Source organism: Mus musculus, chromosome 6, assembly GCF_000001635.26.
Source record: "Mus musculus strain C57BL/6J chromosome 6, GRCm38.p6 C57BL/6J".
Lineage (NCBI taxonomy): Eukaryota > Metazoa > Chordata > Mammalia > Rodentia > Muridae > Mus > Mus musculus.
Window position 1 is genome coordinate 57,768,239 of NC_000072.6, and position 15,171 is coordinate 57,783,409.

The following is a 15,171-nucleotide window of genomic DNA, read 5'->3' on the forward strand; positions in this document are numbered from 1 at the left end:
CATGCCTTGAATCCAGGCCATAGGCTGAAGTGTCCTTTGCTGTGTTTCCTTTTTGTTTTGAGATAAACAAATTCTTACATTTGGAAGTTTGGGCAGAAAAGTTCATCTTCTTTTCCAGAGTTGTACTTACTTCATTTTAAGTTGGTGTTTTCCCAGTACATAGTGCTGGGTCCCATAAAGACAATCTCTTTCAATTATATCCTGTGTGTGGAACACCTTCATACCCCACTAATCTCTTTCCTGTAGTCTTCTTTCACACTGTGTACGGAAATGTTTTTATGTGTCTATAAGTAAATCTAGGGAACAACTGAAAGAACACATGTAATGCTTGTCTCAGTCTGGCTTGTTTTGCTGAACGTCTTGATCTTGTGAATGAGAATTCCAGTGAAGAAGCTGTGTCTGTGAGATCAACTAGAACTGTAATGATGTGGAGAGGCCGGAATGTTGCAGGTCCAGAAGCTAATGACTTGGACTAGCTTTAGTGTCTAAATAGGTATTATTTCTGACCTCTGTGACAGGACTAACACCCTGCAACTGATAGAGGAAACCCTTTTGGAATGTATTAAATTTATTGGATTCCTACCTTCTACCAACCCAAAAGCTAAGAATGTCATCAGACAGCATCTGAAGCCTACAGAAACGCTTCTCCTCTCTCTCTGATGTAACCACCAATGCATTTTAAAATTGTTAGGATTCATGACTTTCATTGAAAGTAGAGCACAGATCTTCTGAGGCACTCTGTCTAAACCCGTGTTCTCAGTTCTTGGAAACTGTGCATGCACTCCAAGGACAGCACTTCCTGATGTTGGCTGAGCCCTCTGGCGTGTACACTTGGGTCTCTCATGTTCCATTGTGCTGTTTCCTTTTTTTCCTTAAACTAGTATTGATGTGTCATCATCCACTTTACAGTATGGTTGCTCTTCAATAATCCTCAGTTCAGTTTACGTTCTACCTATTTTAGCAGCCTATGCGTGGGTATTGTGAAACAGGTTAAGAAAGGTCAGGTTGTCTCTTGAGAGCCACATTTGTCTGTAAACATTTGTCTTCTCATTTCTCTTGATAAAGTTCCTTACAACGTCACAACGGCCCTCGTTCCCTGGTAAGAAAGGGTTGTGGTACATAAAAACAGTTTAGTTCCTCTAAAGCAGTAGTTCTTAACCTTTGGATCATGACATCTTTGGTTGAGCAACCCTTTCACAGGGGTCAGATATCAGATATCCTGCTTATCTGATATTTACACTATGACTCATAACAACAGAAAAATTACAGTTATGAAGTAGCAACAAAAATAATTTTATGGTTGGAGGTAACTACAACATAAAGAACTTATTGAAGGGTCGCAGCATTTGGAAGGTTGAGAATCACTGCTCTTGAGGAATGGCCTTGTGTGATGTCTTACAAGATCAATGGTTACACCATAAAGACCCTCTAGCCTACACTAGGTGTGATATGACTGCAGCCCCCCCTTTTTTTTTGACTTAAAATACAGACAAACAAGCCCTAACCTCCTTTGTCTCTGTACGAAAAATCTCAGGTATAAGTCTACTATTGGTCAGCTGGCTAGAGGACTCACTATGTTCTCAACTTAATAAAGCATAATATGTAGCTTTTTCACATTTGAGGCTCCAGTGAGATCTCCCACACCAACAGAGGACTCAGCCTTCCTGTCTAAGGAGAAGTTTCAGGTGAGGAACCTCCTGCAAACAATACAGGACCACTGAAACCAAAAAGGTCTGAAATGACTTCAGTGTTGCCAGACAAAATGGATGAATCCTTCTAAAACCCCTAGGAGGTAAGTCTGTGTACTGAACTCAGGTCTCTTTAGAAAGTTTGGGCCTCTCCTAGGGCTCTTAGAGGAGCTCTCTTAGGGAGAAGGACAGGACTTTGAGGATCCTGTTTTGGGAATGATGGGTAGGCCTGTTGGGGAGCACTCTTAGAGTTGAGGAAGACATGATGCTTTGAGAAGGCTTAAGGCTTGTGAAGAAAACTCATGATGAGGCTCCTTCTTTTGTCCTCCTGTGCCAAGTTGGGATACAAACGGTAGAAGGCTTGGTTTTCTGATTCTGCCTCTCTATCTGATAGTTAAATTATGATTCAAAACAGTAGAAAATTATAGTTATGAAGTAGCAACAAAAATAATGTTATGGCTGGGCGGGTATGTAACCACAATATGAATAAAGATCCAGTTTTTGTTTGGCTTTTAGTCTGGATGAAGGACCAGCTGACTGTATAAATGATGTGACAATGTGCACTCAGAGTGACCACAGGTACAAGATCCTTTTTTGGGGAATGCCCAGCCCTTAGCTATGTGGCTCAGGAGAGAGGCTGGAGGTAGGATCTACACTAGGTCCTAATGCTTGCATTTCTACTTTGTCTTTAAACCTGCTTCCCCTATCTGAGAGGGGACATTCTTCCTGTTTTGAGGACTCCTTTGCCTTATGCCTGTGGTCTGCCTTTGTTTCTGTCCCACAAAGCCTCAATACTCTTGCTTTTACTTCTCAGTTTTACAGAGATCGACACCTGGGGTGGGGGACACAACATGATGCCAACATTTTTTGAGTACTATTGTCTGGTTTTCATAGTTTTCTGTTTAATGGTCTCTAGTTTACCATGCTATCATCATTCTGCAGCTTGGTATCTTTATAAAAAAAAAAACCAAAACACCTTATTAAGCTTTTTATATTGTTAGCCTTCCTCTTTAGACACACACAAATTGGTTAAGGATTTGGGTTAATCCATGATTATCCCAGAAAGCAGACATACATGCCAAGTAGATGAGAGGTTTATATCCTGATCCAAAGACAGAGAGAAATACTCAGCTTGGCCTTTTGAAATCTCATAGTCAACCCCTACTTCTTCCAACAAGGCCACACCTCCTAATCCTGCCCAAACAGTTTCTACTAACTGGGACTCAATCATTTAAATATATAAGCCTATGGGGGCCATTCTCATTCAAAGTATCACAAAAACTTTTTAAAAAACTTCTCAATAATACTGTGCCTGCTTAACCAAAGATGGGCTTGTTAAATATTAGTATTCCTTTATGAAAGGAAGAGATAGGCAAGGTCATTAGATTCTCATCTGCATATTTGGTCACTCTTCCTAGCTGGTTGTATGTAATCAGGACATAACTGCATGAGACCTCAAAAATTTTGGGAGAAAAAACTAAGAATAGGAAAGATGCCCACCTATGTAACAGTGAAAATGCTGCGCGCTCTCTCTCTCTCTTTCTCTTTCTCTCTCTCTATCTTATAAAGATCTCAATAAAAATAGACATTGCCTAACACTCCCTCATAAAGAAAATTTCCTAGAGCAAGTGTTAAATTTATTTGTTACTGTTGTATCTCATAGTATTTAATTTTTTTAATCAGAAAGCTTTATATATATCAAGGATAAGTTGTCTAAAAGTGATTTCATATGTTTAGTTTTTTAAATGCTTGCTTCTTTCTTAATTTTTGTTTTCAATTTTTTCTCCCATTCAAAGTCAGGTGTATCTTTAAAGCTCTTGCTGAAATGTAAATTTTCTTCCTCTCAGGAACTGTAAGACCATTGGAGGGAAGGGGGGAACAATTAAAAAAACTGTAAAATTTTAATTGGAAATATTACTCAAAACTTACAACAAAAAATGTTTGATAGTTAACAGTCTGCAAAGTTAAGCAAATCTTAATTTGCTACAGTATGGCATGTGTATACCTTGAATTCAACTCTTGTTTAGAGAAATAAAATTTTAAAAAAAGGAATGAAATGTCTTATAAAATATGAGGCTATGTTTTTGGTTTAAAAAAGGTTAAAATAAACTTTGGATCAAGAATTGATTTTTATGATAAAATAAAAGAATGATAGGACTTAAGGATAATGTATGTTTGATGATTAAGATTCCTGTGTTTTTAATAGTCAATTCGTGTTAACAAAAAATTAAAGATGTATGTCTAACCATTAAATACCTCTGTTAAGCTTTAGCTATTTGGAGAAATTGAGCATATAGGATGTCGGGCATGGGACTGAGGGAGGAAGACGATGATCCATCATGCCAAGAAGACAGGAAAGATGCTATGCCTGAGAAGTCAGGGGACAGAGAGGTCACCACCATGTAGGACCTGGGGAAGAGTGGTCCCAGGGTAGCTAAGATAGAATATATATTTTACTAAGTAGTAACTTGGGAATATCAGAGGGAGGCAGATCAGCCATGTGCAGGTTAGGAAGTGGCCCAGCCATCGAGCTGTTTAAGGCATATAAAAATATAAAGGCTCTCTGTGTATGTGTGTGTGTATTTATTTCATTAGGGAATCCAGAACATTGAGGTAGGCAGTGAAGAATGTGCCGCCACTGCCACTGGGATCAATTTGATTAGATTTAATGCAGTACTGCTACACAGAGGTACTCAATATCTCTAGAGCTGACATACCTTGGTTTTCAGTTCTTCTCTTAGCTAAACTCTTCAGGGCTAAGAAGTAATTACCCAGTTGTATAGGAAGTCCCCAAGAAAGTGTTAGATAATAGAAGATAGAGCCTGTGCCACAGAGTTGGTCAGCAACGCAGCTAGCTGAGCTACGGGCACTCATCCAAACACTAAGTTGCAGATGCCTTGGGTGGGTGAGGAGGAGAAGACCTGTACTGTGATAGTCCCTCCAGAGAGCCTCTCTGGGTCACCTCATAGAGGTGACAGCTACAGCTTCTTCAGTACTGCTACCACTGGAAGCCAATAGGTCTCCACATGGCAGAGGCTTGAGGACTTCAACAAGGGTCACTATGGCCTCTCTGCACTTTGGACTCATGGAACTATTCATCATAATGCTTTTACAGGACTAGCTACAATGGCTCCCTAGGACTGGAGTCTGACACACAATTTTACTAACTGCTATATGTTGTCTAATAGTCAAACTCTGTTTAAATTAGTTGCTAAACTTTGTCAAACAATACATACTTTGTGTTAAAGTAATGTTTTTTAGGGTTGAGAAGAGGAGAGTAAAACAGCTTAAAAAAAAGTCAGGTTGTCCTGATCCCTCCCCACCCCCTACTCCTTCCACACACCCCCAACACCTCCTTCCCTTGGGAGCCACATTTGTCTTCTCTCTCCTCTTGGTAAAGTGCATTACAGCACCAGAAGGACCCTCCCTCCCTGTTGAGGAAGGTTTCTGATATGTGAAAAAAAACCAACAACAACAAACTCAAAAAAAAAAAAAAAATCAACCAACCAACCAACCTGGAGGAAAGACCTTGTGTAATGTTCCACAAGATCAAAGGTCACACTGTAAAGACCCTCTGCCCTATACACAGGAAAGATGTGATTGCAGCCTTTTGACTTTGAAAACCCTGAGCTTTCGCTTGGTCAGCTGGCTACAGCACTCACTAAGCTCTCAACTGGCTTAATAAAGTATGGTGCTGTGTAACTTTCTCACATGGATTATTTCAGGTTCTATGCCAGCTTCTGCTAGGCAGAGGCTTTGCCTCTAGCAGCTATGAGAAAAGGAGAAAGGCAGAACACCAACTCTTTGCTTGGGGGAAGTACAGCCATCCAGGCACGGCTACCTCTGCCCAAGGGAGGTCTAGTTATGCCCCAAGTGAGCAGATGATGCCCAGATGCTAAATGCCCAAGCCTGATCAAGGAGCTGCTGGTGGTACAGGATCTATGCTATAAAGAAAAAAAAATCTGTTGGAAACACTTGCCATCCCTGTTGACTTCCTTATTCACAGTTGTCAAGAGAAAGAGGCAAACCCTTAGAACAACTCACATGGCTGCTTGTTAACTTCCTGAAACATTGTGTTAAAGTATCAGTACAGTCAGAATTTTAAAGTCATGAAGAGTGTGTGATGACGTAATCCTTAGCTGCATGTACTGGAGGACATGATCACTACAAGCAAGCCAAGGAGATGAGCTTAAGAAATGCTCAGTGAATTTTAGAAATCCCCTCTCCAGCACCATGCTATCCCCAGCATATGAAATGCCTCTTAGCTACAAGAGCACAGTTTATTCCCAGAGACTTTCGTGGAGCCTCTCTGTGAACCAAGACTTGCACAAGGCTACTCTCTAAGTGACAGTTTGCCTCCCACCCTTCTCTCCAGGTGTGATCTGATAGACGTTGTATGTTCTCTAGAGCTCTGTGAGGAGCCTGGGGAGGTGTGAGGATGTTCCTGGTGTGATCTGATAGATGTTGTATGTTCTCTAGAGTACTGTGAGGAGCCTGGGGAGGTGTGAGGATGCCCCTGGTGTGATCTGATAGATGTTGTATGTTCTCTCAAGCTCTGTGAGAAGCCTGGGGAGGTGTGAGCATGCAGGGTGACTGTCTTGAAAGCTAAGGCACAGTAGACACAGATGTGGGAAGATTTTTAGGTAGCAGAAACTGTCATAAATCTCAGTCCGTTGACTTTGATTCCTCAAGACAATCAGCTCCAACATCATCTTAAAAACTGGCTAAGAAGCTGCTCAAGGCCGATTGGAACTTTCCAAGACCAAGCAAGAATTATAACTTACCAAAAATACCACAGCCTCTGTATGGAAAGGGCCCTCACACAGCACCTGGAGCCACAGCAGTCTTCATAGGAACGGCATCTGCAGGAGAGAAAGCACAATTTTGGGTTAAAAGGGGTAGATTTTCTCATCATGGTGTTCCATCCAGAATCATTATAAGCATAAACATTCTTAGAAAAATCAAAATGGATTCCTTTTGGAGAGGCTCCAGGACCTGGAAAAGCATCGAATCTACCAGCTCTGTGCTCCAAGGAAGCTCTGCAACAGACGAGTAATAGCAAGGATGTGCTCTATGCTGACTTTAACCCAGGAACATGGGAAAGGTGGGCCTGCCTCCATATGCCTCACAAGTTATGCACAAGTCACAGGTTACAGAGTGGAGTTAACTGAGTAGGTCTGGGCACTTACTAGCTATGTGATTTCTGTTATTAAACCCTATCAGCCTCAGCTTCTTTAATAGCAAAATAGAACGATGGGACCCCTTCAAGTGAATTTAGAGCCTCATCTTTACATAAAGACTATGTCTGCTCAGGCTCCCTCATCCCACAGATCTCTAGATACTCAAGGCCTCTGGTAGGACCCAGACTCAGGAGACATGCTCAGGGGCTGTCCTAACCCAGAAGAACCACTTAAGAAAGTCCCTGACTGGAGGTGAGACCTATTGTAAACCGGCAATGACTCATTAAGCTTCGTCAGTATTTCATCTCCTCCTCGACCAAGTCAGCACTCCGGGGTAACTAATGTTTCAAAGAATATCTTCCTTTATAAGCTTATATGTATGGGAGGAGAGAGGAATGCTTAAGGGAGATATTGTACTCCTACTGTTAGGGTGGGTAGAAATTAGACAATTATAAACAAAAGAGAAAGGTCTGGTTCCTACAATGGTTTGCAAAAATGAACATTCTTAGCAACTATGTTAGATTCATAATATGAATGTCTACATGCCTCTCCCACCAGTGCAGAGGGTCCTATGAACAAAATGATGTCTACTTCACAAGACTATACAATTAAGATTGTATGTGATATAAGACCTTGCCAGAGCAGACTGGATATTCTCCTACTGAGTTTGAAGAAGAGTCACAAATATGGGAAAGCCATGTGGGGTGAAGGTAAGCTCTAGACTCTGTAAAAAACTCAGATAAATTGCAGTCCCCAAACCATAAGGACCTGAAATCTGCTCATGCCCAAACAGAACCAGAAGGACTCCATGTGCAAAATGAGAGTTCAACTGAACCAGTCTCTTGACTTCAGCCTTGTGAGACCATGAGCAGAGAAACTACTTTTGCTGGGCTCACGCTTAGCATATATAAAGACTGAGGCAATACAAGCATGGTGTTTTAACTAGAAAAAGCTTGTAGCAGTTTGTTACAAAACAGCAAAATAAATAAGTGCAAGATTTATAGGATATAAGCACTTCTTACAGACACCTATTTAAGTGGTTTGCCAATGTCTAGTATCCATATGTCAGATGCAAACAACAAAAGAATAAGACTCAAGGGCTACTGTAGCAGCTCTTTGCTCTGGTTACTGTCTGCTGGTAGCAAGAGTGAACTTGGTTAGCATGATACCTAATCTTCATTGCTAACTTGATGGGACATGAAGGCAAACATTGGAGTTGCCTGTTTTTTGAGGACATTTCCAGAAAGGTTTAACCGAAGCAGGGTGACCCACCCTCATCACTTCATGTGATGGTTTGTATATGCTTGGCCCAGGGAGTGGCACTATTTGGAGGTAGGCCTTATTGGAGTAGGTTTGTCACTGTGGGTGTCGGCTTTAAGACCCTATTCCTCGATGCCTGGAAGCTAATATTCTACTAGCAGCCTTCAGACGGAGATGCAGAACTCTCAGCTTCTCCTGCACCATGCCTGCTGGGATGCCACTGTGGTCCCACCTTGATGAGAATGGACTGAACCTCTGAACCTGTAAGCCAGTCCCAATTAAATGTTGTCCTTTATAAGACTTGCATTGGTCATGGTGTCTGTTCACAGCAGTAAAACCCTAACTAAGACACTTCATGGGCTTGACCCCAGAAAGCCAAAGTGAGTATAGCACCCATACCCACTGCCCTCTGCTTCCTGATGCAGGTGCAATGTGACGAGCTGCCTGGTGTTCCTACCGACTCAGCTCCAGCCATGCTCACTGCTATGACTTCTCACTACGATGGACTACAGTAAGGCAAAATAAACCCTTCCTTAATTGTTTTTTTTTTTTCTTTTTCTTCACAAGAAAAGTAAGCCAGGAGGTCAGTAGGTTTCTGGAACATTACCACTTGAACCAAACAAAAATCATGGGACACATTCTTTGTTCTCAACCCTTCTGCTAGGATACTGAAAGGATACCATGAAGGTAGCACTGTAAACTGTATGCAAATGGCAGGAGGCCCCTGAGCTGAGCCCATAAACAGGGGTTCTCAGTTCAACTTGGAATTTTGCATTGGCAAGAAAGAGTCCCAGAAAGGACTGCAGTATTTGCATTAAGAGCTTGCTATGCTTAGCAAGTACCAATCATTAAAGGACTGAAGAAATATGATGACTGACAGGTTATACAAGATATAGCATGGTGTTGGTGTGGCAATGCACTCACAGTATTTTCCAGCTGCTGCTGTATATAGAGGTGATTATAACTGATACTATCAAGATGAACAAGGATTTGAAAATGTCAGATGGTGTCTTTTATGAAAATGTTTTCTGGGACATATTCTTGTCACATGTGTACAACAGGGTATATCATAAAGTATATTCTTCAGAGCTACTGTTGGGAAAGTCCCAAACAAACAAACAAAACCTGGGTGTCTTAGTCAGAGTTTCTATTCCTGCACAAACATCATGACCAAGAAGTAGTTGGGGAGGAAAGGGTTTATTCGGCTTATACTTCCACATTGCTGTTCATCACCAAAGAAGTCAGGACTGGAACTCAAGCAGGTCAGAAAGCAGGAGCTAATGCAGAAGCCATGGAGGGATGTTCTTTACTGGCTTGCTTCCCCTGGCTTGCTCAGTCTGCTCTCTTATAGAACCAAGACTACCAGCCCAGAGATGGCACCACCCACAAGGGGACCTCCCGGCCTTGATCACTAATTGAGAAAATGCCTTACAGCTGGATCTTGTAGAGGCATTTCCCCAACTGAAGCTCCTTTCTCTGTGATAATTCCAGCTGTGTCAAGTTGACACAAAACTAGCCAGTACACTGGGTATGCTAAAAGTTCTATTGTATCCAAAATTGTTATCCCCCTGGGTAGTTCTGGGAGGCCCCAAGTCTAATCCTCTTGGTTCTGGCGTTACTTTTTACTGTTAGCACTCCCAAGTGGGACCAACCTTCTGGCCCCCCACATCTGGAGTAAAACAAGGTTTGGCCAAATGGCCACTATCATTTTTGCTTCCAATTCTACCATTTGATATTCGGCAACGATCAACTTTACAAGGTATAATTCCCATAAAGATACTGATACATGGGAGCACTCTGTTCACCTGCTACAGATGAGCATTGTCTTCTGACAGCGCAGGGGCTGTGGAGGAGCCAGGTGGAGCTCTTCTGAGCAGTATATGCCACATTTGCAAAATGGATTCCTCTGTCTCTCTCTCTGGGCTTAACCTCAGCTATAACAAGAACAATTCTTCTTGCTCATCAATCAGAAAATCTATGTATTTGGCAAATAATAAATGAGAAGGAAAAGCTCAGTCTGTTGTCACCACGCTGATGGCAGTCCATTCCATCTGTAACTTTACATAATGGATGTGAGGGGCTACAACGGTGTGTTTAATGCTCAGATTGTCTTTCCAGGTCCACATTTGCTAAAATGTTTCACTTTTACTGTTGCCTTTATAGGAAACAGCCTAAGTCCTGACATCCTACAGAGGAAGCAAGAAGACTGTCTATCTTATATACAGATCGAGAGCTCCTGGCCTAGACTTTTGAGTGTGTATGTATTTAATATTTAAGTATATGGGAAAACATTACCTGTGTTTGTTAATATATCACATGAACCAAACAATATATCCCAGAATATCATGAGCATGGTGGGTTATGAGTTCTTAACTCAGATTCTTCCTTTTAGGAAGATGCAACATCCAAGCCCAAGTCCAGTTTTCAGGAACCAGTTTGGAAATATCTGCTGCAAATATACATTGTCAAACCACTGTCTACATTCTTCTTTTAAAACTTTTACAAAGCATTCACTATGGCCCGTTTAGCTAGACATCCATTCACTATTCAGCATCCCTAAGGCTCCTCTGCCGTCTGGTCTGACTCTCAGCATCAGATGCTGGCAGACGCTAGCCACTCAAAAGAACAGAGTCACTAGGGGGTTAATACTCTTGTCCCTTTGCCTTCACCACTTTCTGCCAATAAAGCTGACGGTATACTGCAGATCACCCCGCTGCCATTTCTAATAGAGGCAATTACAAACAAAATGTTAATTACAACTTTGTGCTCAACTAAAAGTAGAAAACATAATGAGGTGGTATATAGCCCATTATCTAACACACTCAAAGTATACAATGCCTGGAAAAAGCATTTATGTTTCAAAGGAAGTCATTAATACTAAACTGGGTATTAAAAAGATGGTGACAACAGAATGGATTTTCTGCCTCGTTCTACTGTGCACCAAATATATAAATTCTCAGGGTGACAGGAGAAAAGAACATCTTTCTTATCCAAACTTACCTGTCAGTTCTTATAATTATATGGGCCTGGAACTTCTTTCTGCTTGACAGAAATGGACAACTGAAATTGTTTTCTGTTAGCCAAGTGTTTCTCACTGCACTCTGGGATCCAAATGTAGACTTGTACTAAGGTCATAGAATTGGACACATCATCCTGAGCAGGTATTAATTTGAAATTCAGTATATTACAAAGATGACATCAGAGTGTCTATCTCACTCTCTTTGTATGCATGATAAGTGATATAGTCCTTAAGGTGCCAACTGTGAAAGGAAGAGGAAGGCTGGGTGCTTTGGAGCCATGAGTTTGCAATGTGTGCAAGCAGCAGTTTAATAATGCAAAGAATGAGATGTTCTCTCTACCGAGGTTTAAAGTTGAGAACTAAGCATGTGTCATTATTAGCACTGTCCAGGAATGAAGAGGGTCTGGCCTTTAGCCACATTTATTGTACAAATCTCAAGAATAGATAGACTATGAGGGCATATTAGGTCAGGGAATGTTCAATGTCAATCAAAATAAAAATATTTCTATTTTGAAAATAGCTAAATATTGACAAATAAGGATTCCCTTTTAGGCTTGGTGTGACAGCTCAGCCTTTATTGCCAGTGCTCAGGAGGTAGAAGTAGGATGATCTCTGTGGTTTTTTTTTACAAAGCCTGATCTACATAGTGAGTTCTAGACTATAGAGGGAGACCATCTCAGAAAAAAACAAAACAAAACTCCCTTTCCTTTCAGTTACTATGATGAACTGGACATTCTTGTTCCCTCCCCTGCCTGTTCCACAAAAATCCATATTAAAAAATGCTAATCTTGAATGGGATGCTATCTGAAGGCAAACCTTGACAAGTTATCATGTCGTAAAGGTGAAGCCCTGGGGGTGGAGGTTGGAGTGGGCGATTAGTGTCTTTATAAGGCGAGGCAGGACACAGTCTGTTTTTTTTCTCCTGTGTTCTCTACAGGGAAAGGAGGGTGGCTGTCTACAAACCACTGGGTCACCTGGCACCATCATGGTCTTCTAGCCTCAGGAATAATAGAGATATAAATGTTTGCTGTTTTAAGCAAACTCTTGACGTTGTCATAGTAACCCAATATCATGCAGATGTTAAGTAGGTATCAGTTAAAATGGTAAGCAAGAAACTAGCTCTGAATGTGGTAAAGCAACTGTAATATGAGTTCAGGGTGCAAGGTATAGAGATAAGAGATCTTGATAGCTATAAACTGCTATCGTCATAGGATGGTGTAAGATGACAGGGTATGGCTAATAATTAAACCTTATAATTTTATCCTTTAAGTGCTTTTTGACTTACTATCTAATTCTCAGCTAAGGACAGTGGCTTGACTATGGTGCCAACTACTTAGGAGCCCAAGGCCGAAGAATGATTTGGGCTCAGGAGTTCCAGTTCAGTCTTGGCAACACAGTGGGACGCTAACTTACTGAAAAAGAAAATGCAATCTTTTCCCTGCTTACAGCACTAAGATTCCGGAAACTATTCTCTTCATTTTTATGTTTGCCAAAATCGGAGGGTTGGGGTTTTTGTTGTTATTTCTCTTCATTTGGCTTTTCTTTTCTTTTTGTTTATCTGTTTTGCTTGTTTCTATCCAATACCAAATATTTTAATTTGATGTCTGGACCTGTTTGGACAATGCTACCAACTATTCTTCCTCTTCCTGGGAGACTATGCACAAGTTGGGCACTATCTTGACTTTCCATTACCCAAAGAATCCCAATTCTTGCCCATTTCCACACTTCTTGCTATTATTTTTTACCAACTGCAAAACAAGGAAATGGTGAAAACCCTTCCATCAATTTCTCAACGCAAACACCACAACTCTCATCTTAAAGGGAATATGACATAGTTTATTCTGGAGCCATTCTGACTGACCGTGGCCTGGGAACACAGAGTTCATAAAATTGTAGTTTTACAGAATAAAGTGATAAATCCTGACAATAATTTAAAAATAATTTAAATAATACATGGGTGAGCACATCGGAGAAGTGATTATGGTAAGACTGGGGGAAGCTTTCTGTGGGCCTGAGATGCTTTTTGATAACATTCTTAGCTTCGAGGCTGGTGGAAACTCGTAGCCTGTTAATAGATTGGAAAAGGTGGTCATCCATTAGTCTCAGGATACAGTATTAGTTCTGATACAGAGGTGGGTAAGAAGGTCACTCGGCTCCGGGCCTGTCACATTACAATCTCTCCCCAGCCACAGCGTTATAGTTTCAATCAGTCAACGCAGCAGACACAGCTGCTCTTCAGGAAAGCTCAGTCACAAACACAAACATTCAGGTTCATCTCAGTAAGGCCTGCCTTCCCATCCTGTACTGGCCCAGTGAAGCTGAGGATGGAGATATTTTACATGGACCTCAGACAATGTCAACTTACAAAATCTGGCCTTTATTTTACCCTATTTTTGGATCCACATTCTGTCACTCAAGGAGTTTATTATTTCTTCAGATTTTGATGTTTAACTGATGACTGTGAGATACGTTCACTGGGACCCCAAAATTCAAATGATCGCATAATTGATTTTCTTCCTCCTTCCTACTGTGACTCAATGGGAGCTTCTTTAGCACCATGGCAATGTCCAGTGATTCCACAGTCAGACCTGGTTCTGAAAACACAGCAAATCTTCCTGAGATCTCAAGCTGGAATCCAAAAACTGAACGTTCTTAAAGTCTAGGAGAGTGTCTGGCAAAGCAAAGGAAACTACTAGAGGGTACAGAGTGACTCTGGTGCTAGGTTAGCTGATAATGCATCTCAAAGGGGAAGAGACAGGAGCTCTGACAGCAGAAGACATGGCAAGCAGACAGGAAGAAAGGCTCACAACTAGATGTAGATCAGGTTTCACACTTTGATAAAATAAACAGGAAAACAAACTTCATGAGCATATGAACTGCATTTTAAAATCTGGAAATCAGGGAAGGGAGGAAGAGAAAACAGTGAGTTCCTCTACCTACAATTTGTAAATGATTGTCACAGTATGACTTACATATTGTCACTCAAATCAATAATAAAATCATCATTTATTGACTGATGCAGTCAAGGGTGGATTCTACTATAGACTGAGATTTTACTAACCATAATATTTCAGGTGGGGTTACTAGCACACCAATTACAAACCCACCTAACTAGCCTAACAGCGATATCAACTTCGACACTACCAAATATCATCATGTCATGTCACGGACATCCTGGTCTCAGTCCCACTGAAGAAAACAAGAGGAATATAGCAGGGCATTAGAGGAAGGGTTCCAAATATCACAAGCATTTGTCTAATAATCTATTGAAGGATCACAGAGGTTCCTGGCATTCTAGTGACTGTGACAATCTTTTGCATATCCCCTCCACAATTCTCAGTTGTGTAAGCTGCTTGCCTCCTGAGCAACAGGTGTCTAGGGTATTACTGCTTCTTCCCTCCAAAGCAAAGCCATCTGTGACCAATGTGGCATTTCTCCATCACATCTTTTATACACTGTTACTTTGGAGAGGCACACCAATGTGTTAGACACCCACACCCTTTCCAAAGTCTACCATTCATCTCCAGATTGGTCTTCCTATAGCAACCTCTTTCATGTATGATGCAACGTATATACAGTCTCCTTGTAGCACAGTCTGAAGGATGGCATCTCCAGCCTTTCTTTTAGGGTGCTTTCATACCCTAGAAAAGATGTTTTTGCAGAACCCTTTATTTGTAGGTATAACTCACATAGGGAAGAGGTGGTCAGATGGGTCTCCTACTACTTCCAGTGGTGTAGTTTTATGGAAGGAGTGAAGATAACAATGGTTCTCAGCACAAGCACCTTTTGTTTAGGAGTTATTCCTCAGGCAACCCTAGCATGGTCAGAACTGAGAATGGATGACCTAAACTGAGAGCTTTTGTAGCTGTTTTTATTTTCTACACCTAGTAGGTATGTATATGTGTGTGTGTGTGTGTGGGGGGGGGAGTCAAGGAAGATGGGAAAAGCTGTTTTTCTTTCCTAATCATTTTAGAAAAATTATTAAGGTATAATTGACATACAAAGAGCTGCATATTTGGTTTAT

General features: G+C 41.2%; 1 protein-coding gene across 5 annotated transcripts in view; it reads right to left on the reverse strand.

Annotated features, from left to right (window-relative positions):
• The window catches only part of Vopp1 (vesicular, overexpressed in cancer, prosurvival protein 1), a 75,720-nt gene that overhangs the window by 15,975 nt on the left and 44,574 nt on the right, over positions 1-15,171 (reverse strand). For all 5 annotated transcript variants that reach the window (XM_017321528.2, XM_017321526.2, XM_030255332.1 and 2 more), the window contains one exon: positions 6,473-6,550. Coding sequence is in view for 3 of the 5 variants with exons in the window: in XM_030255332.1 (XP_030111192.1) it covers positions 6,473-6,550 (78 nt within the window). In the remaining 2 variants the exon portion in view is untranslated. The remainder of the gene's footprint in view (positions 1-6,472; positions 6,551-15,171) is intronic.